The sequence below is a fragment of the Lepeophtheirus salmonis genome, chromosome 5, assembly GCF_016086655.4.
Source record: "Lepeophtheirus salmonis chromosome 5, UVic_Lsal_1.4, whole genome shotgun sequence".
Lineage (NCBI taxonomy): Eukaryota > Metazoa > Arthropoda > Copepoda > Siphonostomatoida > Caligidae > Lepeophtheirus > Lepeophtheirus salmonis.
In genome coordinates, this window is record NC_052135.2 from 55,336,273 (window position 1) to 55,343,175 (window position 6,903).

General features: G+C 31.0%; 1 protein-coding gene across 1 annotated transcript; it reads left to right on the plus strand.

Moving 5' to 3' along the window:
* Positions 1-625: 625 nt before the first annotated feature.
* LOC121118579 (uncharacterized) lies at positions 626-4,713 on the plus strand. The gene is made up of 3 exons (XM_040713158.2): positions 626-802; positions 3,043-3,189; positions 3,919-4,713. The coding sequence occupies exons 1-3, from the start codon at positions 704-706 to the stop codon at positions 4,624-4,626; spliced, it is 954 nt and encodes a 317-aa protein (XP_040569092.1). The 5' UTR covers positions 626-703; the 3' UTR covers positions 4,627-4,713.
* Positions 4,714-6,903: the final 2,190 nt, after the last annotated feature.

Here is a 6,903-nt window from a genome sequence, read left to right on the forward strand (position 1 = left end):
ATTTTTGCGTAAATAAATGAGGTGCGTCAAAATAAATACAAGAATCAACAAAAAGAAGAAAATCCTAATTATATATCAAATATATATCAACAGTTTTATATTTCATAGAATATATTTGAGTCAATTGTAGGCATTGTATTCAAATTTATGGGATGATACAAGATGCCCAAGAATTTTGGCTACAGTTTCCTCTTAAGGACTTTATATTCTCCCAAATATTTCAATTTCTCATTTTTTTTATTAGGACAATTAATTTTGACTACCTTGAGTACAATTTGTGACAAAATTAAAGGGTTAATAATAAATATTTGTTGTCAGAAATTGACGATAATTCGTCGTAAAGTACAAATGTAATTCATACTCAACTTTGAGAAAAATCATTCTAGCTTGCTTTTGTATTGACGGGCTACATATGTGTATAAAAAGTGAGAATCTTACAACTTAACTAAGGTCGATTTAATTACCTAGACATTTTAATGATCATTATAAAGTACCAACAATCTACATAATGTGTGCGTACATATTAAAAAAACACACGAGTGAGGGAGTTAGCGGATGTGAAGTTTTAGCGACAACGACAGTAGTTGCTGTAGGAAAAATTATCTTGATGGTTGCTTTAATTTTTAAACATTCATTGTGTTGAAACACACTCATTCAGTTGTATCAAATCATCACAAAACTACAGAATAGTGTGAATTTCAACATGATCCTAAAATCATTGAAAATTAGTGTTCCCACTTTTACATTTTTGGTGGTTATCTTATCCACTTCCTTTGTTGAAGCTCAACGAGTGTTACAGAGTGTAAGTTCCTGTCTGGATAATAGGGGTGCCCACAGGGTGAATTTTTACCTTGTAATAAAAAATTTGAAATTTTCCCCCAAAAATTTAGTTTATTTTCTGAATTTTGGGGATTTTTTTGAATTGCTGTGGACTTTTGAAAAACATTTCAAATTTTAAATATTTTTTGAACAACGTTGAATTTTTGAATAGCTGTAGATTTTAAATATTTTCCAAAAAAATTAAGAAATTAAATTATCCAAATTTCCCAAAAAAATTTAATTTCTTGATTTTTTTTTTTTTAATCCAAAGACACAAAAAAAATAATTACATATTCTAAGAGCAATGACTTGGGTTTTTCTTTGTGGAAGGGGAAGGGGCTTTTTGACTAACTTAGACAATTTTAAAATTATTTTTCATTTTTCTTATAAAAAAACCTTTGTCGAATTTGCCAGAGTTAAAATTTTAAAAAGACAAATGGATTACCATTTTAAAATTTTATGACAGAACGATAACTATTTTGATCATTGTCACAAACCTTGACAATTTTGTGGTGTTTAAGTTAAGTACGAGTTGCAACTTGTATAAGGACATTGTACAAGTTGCGATTTCTATGCTTTAAAATGCATTACTTAATTAAAACATGGATAATTTTAGTTACCATCTATTCGTTGATACTATCATTTCATTTAGATCTATTCAATGTATTTATGATACATTTGAACTATATAGTGTGCCAAAGACTACTTATATTTAAGCAATTTTTATTGAAATAGTCAAAAATTAAAAGATTTATAATATATCCTTCGTTTAAAATTATTGTTCTCATCTTTTGGTTGCAACTTGTACAAAAAAATAATTGAGAAATAATTTTAGAGTAAAAATTGTGAAAAGAGAAAAGGAAGTAATTTAATAAATAAAATTGTATGAAGTTGTCAATTAAAACTTTTTAAGTGTCTCAGAATTATAAAGATAGTTTTGGCTTCATTCTTAGTATTTCCAAAACTCGCGGCGGCCGTTTTAAAGATTTTAACTAATTTTAGTATGAGGTTGCTTTACTACATATAGTGATTTTAAATTTTCCTCGAACAATATTTCACTGTATTGATGTGAGAAGGCAAGTTAGACATTGTCAAATGGTGATATAAATTCCCTTTTTAACCAATGATATCTGAAGTTTTTGGTCACTCATCGTGTTTTAATTTGATTGGAACCGTACGCAAAATACTTCTTCTTTTCCAAGACATTTTCCAAATTTATAATTTAACAATTGATAATGTTTTAACTATAGATTTGTTTTGTTAACTGTGCTTAGTGCTCTACAAATGTAACTTATTCGGGGCATATCTAAAAACAATCCATTACTGCAATCAGAAACTAAAATTATCTATAATCTTAAAACCAACATTGTTTGAAAGATGGAATTTCTCCTAAATTAATCATCCGATTTTAATGAAAACCAATCCCAAATGAAACTGAATAAAAAAAATTATTATTATTCAATAAAATTGCCTTTGGCGTCAATAACCGCCTCGATTCGACCTCGGAAACGAGAGTAGGTCTTCATGACAGTCTCCCTTGGCAGATTTCATAATTTCTTGGGGATCCTGGAGATCAGCCCGGATTTAGTGTTTCAGGAGAATGTGTTAGTGTACTGCCCAACTTTACTCCAGACAAAGAAGTCCATGGGATTGAGGTCCGAGGGGTTGGAGGCCCAACACTGAGTCTAAGAAAGTAAAAAAAAAAAAAAAATGTAACAACCTGGTCGACTTTTTCTTCGCAGTGTCTCATGAAGCAGAGGCTTGTTGCTGTACGAATGACCTTCCACCAGCAAATTTCGGAATTCCGGGCTTAAGAAGTAAGTAATCTCAACATTGTCTCGTCCGGCACAGATTGGAACAAGGACACTCTGCATATTCCACGATTGTTGAATAAATACTTCGTTGATCCATCCTATTTTTTTTTTTTTAACTGATGCCAAAGACTTCTGGCTAGGCCCAAAAATACAAAAAACGTCCTACGTGCGCATGCAGAGCTGTTGCGAGTGCTCAAAATTACGTGACCGTCATGATAAAAAATGTCACAATTCGGTAATTAAGTATTTTGCAGAAATTAGTACAAGACACTTCTGCTATTATTTGTAACAATAATCATTCCAAATTATGCACAAATAGACTCTTCTGTTTCACTTGTGGGGTTTTCCATGATTAGACAAATTATAATATAAAATTAATTCAAAAGTTAATAAATATTCTTCATTGCAGACCTTTGGGAATAAACAGACATATGAATTCGGTTACACAGTAGACAAACCTAAATTTAAGAATGACTTTGGCCACTACGAATCAAAAAGAGAGGATGGTATAGTTCGAGGACAGTACCATGTGCTACTTCCAGATGGTCGAGTTCAGGTAATATTACTTACTTATGATGGCAATTTAATACAAAAACAATCTGGAACAAAAACCTAAAAAAGAGAAATGCCTTATCTTTTTTTTTTACGTCCTATAATAGTATACATACAGCCTAATATTTCATAAACATATTTATATCAATTGAAGGCTTTTTATTCATATTTCTGGGATAAGTTGCGATACCCAAGAGTGTTAATTATAGTTTAAAAACTTGTATTGATTTATGGGTCTTAATTTGATCCCGATATGACCTTTCAAATACAAACAATCAATTTCTGATTTTTCCATTGCGGTAATGAGTTTTTGCTACTTTAAATGTCATTTACAGCATCTCCAATGGATTTATCTTAATAATTTGTGAATAAAAATTGTCGATAATTAGTCGATGAATACACATATAATGCAGAATAGTGTTCTGCCGGTCCTGATTTATTTGGTCCAATCCGATCTTAGGACCGGACCTATCAGTCCTTCGGACCAGTCATTAAAACCATCGAACTGAAAATAATAGATATAGTTGAGTGACGTCATCAAGGACCAAAACTTTATAAATTTAGGACTGAAGTGGACTAGACTATATTCTTCAGTCCTAAATAAGTACTGATACAACACTAATCCTGACTCATTTTGAAAAAATCATTTTAGCTTGTTTTTGTGTTGATTGGTCACGTATGTATTATTTCATAATAGGAAATAAAATCCAAGTTTTTCCTGTTCCTCTTGTAGCTTGTTGTATATTATGCTGATGAAACCGGATATCACCCAACCATAACTTACTTATCACTGAATGATTGGAATCTTATTAAAGGTGGAAGACTCTCTCTTCCTCTTCTGAGAACAAGACTTCGACAAAACATTCCTTTAAACTCATTAAATTCTCGAAATCCTCCAATTCGAACCCTTGATCCATCCAGTAACAACATTGGAATTCCAAATCGACGCCCAAATAATCCTCGAATAAGGAACAGTTTGTCATCAGGACCTACCTCGTCGCCTTTTGGAACAACCTCTTCATCAAGATTCAATCAAAATATCCGTGGTAGAGTCACAACCAACAATCCAAGCACTCGCTTTCCCACTCGAACCCCATTTTCCAATAGAATATCCACAACTTCTTCAACCATCAGACCCAATTTAGTCAATTCTCGAGGAAGATTCTCCACATCTCCGTCGCGATTCAATGACAGACCCAATCGTTTTATTCCTTCAACAGTTCTTCCAAATAGAAATAGTCAAAGCGGTAGTAGTTCTTTCTCTTCAAATCGAGGCGCATTCAATCAAAATGGCGATAATGATGATTTACTTTTCAACGGAAGAGGAAATTCCAGATTTAGGGCCTCAACTACAAGACCCTTTCGTAGAAATATTGCAACTCAAATCCGAAATATTCCTTCATCAAATAAGTCTCCATTTTATTTTGATAATACAATATAACACATTCTTGAACATAACCACACAAAATTAGCATATACATTGTTAATAATAAAATCTATAAGAGAAATCTTATCTCTCCATTTTTCATTTTTTATACTACTTCATTTCTCATCATACGACAATGACTCACCAAAAATAGGTATTGACTTGGATTAACTCAATATGGGTATTCATATTGTCAATAAAAAAATATACAAATTCTAGCCTAAAACAATAATCTTATTCAGTATTTATGACGACGTATTTAAGAAGATTATTGGTTTAGTACAGGGGTTGGGAACCCATGGCCATGGGCAGATGTACGTAGCTCTTTTTATGCCTGCATCTGGCTCGCAGTCATATCTTTACTAATAGAAATGATATCGTTAAAAATAGTGTAGCAACTCTGCTGATAGTTGCTATCTTCAGTATGACACAACGTTATCAGGGGCGTCTGCTAAGGAAGAGGAGATAGAAAGTTTTTCTATTTAAAAAAAAAAAAAAAAATATTTTGCCGAAAGAACAAATTTCAACAAGAAAATAGGGGTAAAAATGATTTTTAAGGATTTATTTTCGAAAAAAAATGTCATTCGATAAATTTTTATTTTTTGAATTATTTGAAATATGTATATATAATTCTGTGGACACCCCTGGTTTAGTTCTGATTTCCTATTATGTGAATGAACAAGTGAATACGACATGCATGATGTTATGCGCTTTATTAAAAGTAATTCAGTGACTTGTTGCTCTAAAAAAAGTGTTGGTCTACCATAAAATACACATATTTACTTGGATTTAGTATTAAATATATTATATGGGTCTCACAGAAATACATTTGAAAATATGTTGTGTACATGGTTCCCTCAGCCCAAAAGGTTCCCGACCCCTGATCTAGTACTATGAAAAAATTATATAGAATATTTATTTTCCAATCTTTATTTTTTTTTTTTTGTAAATCAGTCTATATCCTTCCACATTGTATTATAGACGTTACCTTTATTGTATCTTGCAACCCTTGTTGCCAGGAGGGTTGAAACAAAATCAGCTCTATGTACTTCTAAAATCGGATAGTTTCAACATCAAATGGGTAAAATATATTTAATGTTTTATAGCCAGAGGGATTTAATTTTTTTAAGGATCCTTTATATATCATATTTCTAAGCTTTTGTGGTACAATTGAGGCTGCTCCAAGAAAAAAAATCAGGAAAAACAAACAAACAATACAAACCCCTAAGCTTCTCTTCTTGAAAGTACAGGATCCCTAAGTTTTTTTGTGTTTTTTCCGGGGGAAGACTAAAAAATTTTTTTCTATTAGTTGAGAGTTAAATTTTTTGGCAGAGACTAAATTTGAACGAATAATTTTGAAAATTTTGACGTTTCAATTTTTCTAGACAAAAGGATAGTTTTATATGAATTTTCACAAAATCTTCAATTAATTAATCAACCGAAAAAAATAGCTTTTTTTAATGTTCCTTGAATTGGTCAGATGGAGTTGCACTGTAAACATTATGGTATTCGATTGACTCCATCTGACCTAGGAATCTTCTTTGAAGTTCATATACATCATGTATATGAACTTCTCTAGGAACAACCGAGATGCTAACCTAGGCACATTAAGTTAAAGAAAATAATTTATCCCGAGGGCGTTTTTTATACGTATTTTTCCATAAAATCTTCGATTCATTAATTTAAAAATATTATATCATCCCCATAAAAAATATGACCATGTATAAATTCTGTTTTTGGTAAAAATAAAGCAATTTTTTCAAATTTTTGATCATATAATTTATTTATTGTCATTGCTAACTTTCCATGTTTCTTCTTTGAAGATGGATGATACATATTAAGATTAACTCTCTCATTCTCTTCCTAATTCTCTTTTTTAATTCATATTTAATATACGTTCTGTTAGTACAATAATTCGTTTTTTGGGATTATTTTTTTTGTTGAATTTTAGAATTGACAACTCATACCTTTAAAAAAAAAACTTTGAGACACGGGGAATCCATTTTGTTTTATTTAAAAAAAAATCAATTTATAGGCAAAAAATCAAACTTCTACTCCAGAGGCCAGGAATCTGGTCCGATCACAATTAAACATAGCCTCACGTACCTAACTTTTATTGTATGTTTAAAGTCTGTATCTGTCTCTGTTTTTTAAGCAAATGCGTTTATATTATTGTTTTTCTAAGCGGGACATACATCACTCACAAAACACACACATAAATTATTTTTACACTATGTAGGATATATGATAAAAAATAAGACAAATGCCTTCTTAAGAAACGTAATAGCATGA

Coding starts and splice junctions, on each gene's coding strand:
- LOC121118579 (XM_040713158.2), top strand. CDS start 704: ATGATCCTAAAATCATTGAAAATTAGTGTTCCCACTTTTACATTTTTG. Junction 803..3,042: donor CTCAACGAGTGTTACAGAGT/GTAAGTTCCTGT, acceptor TCTTCATTGCAG/ACCTTTGGGAATAAACAGAC. Junction 3,190..3,918: donor TTCCAGATGGTCGAGTTCAG/GTAATATTACTT, acceptor TTCCTCTTGTAG/CTTGTTGTATATTATGCTGA.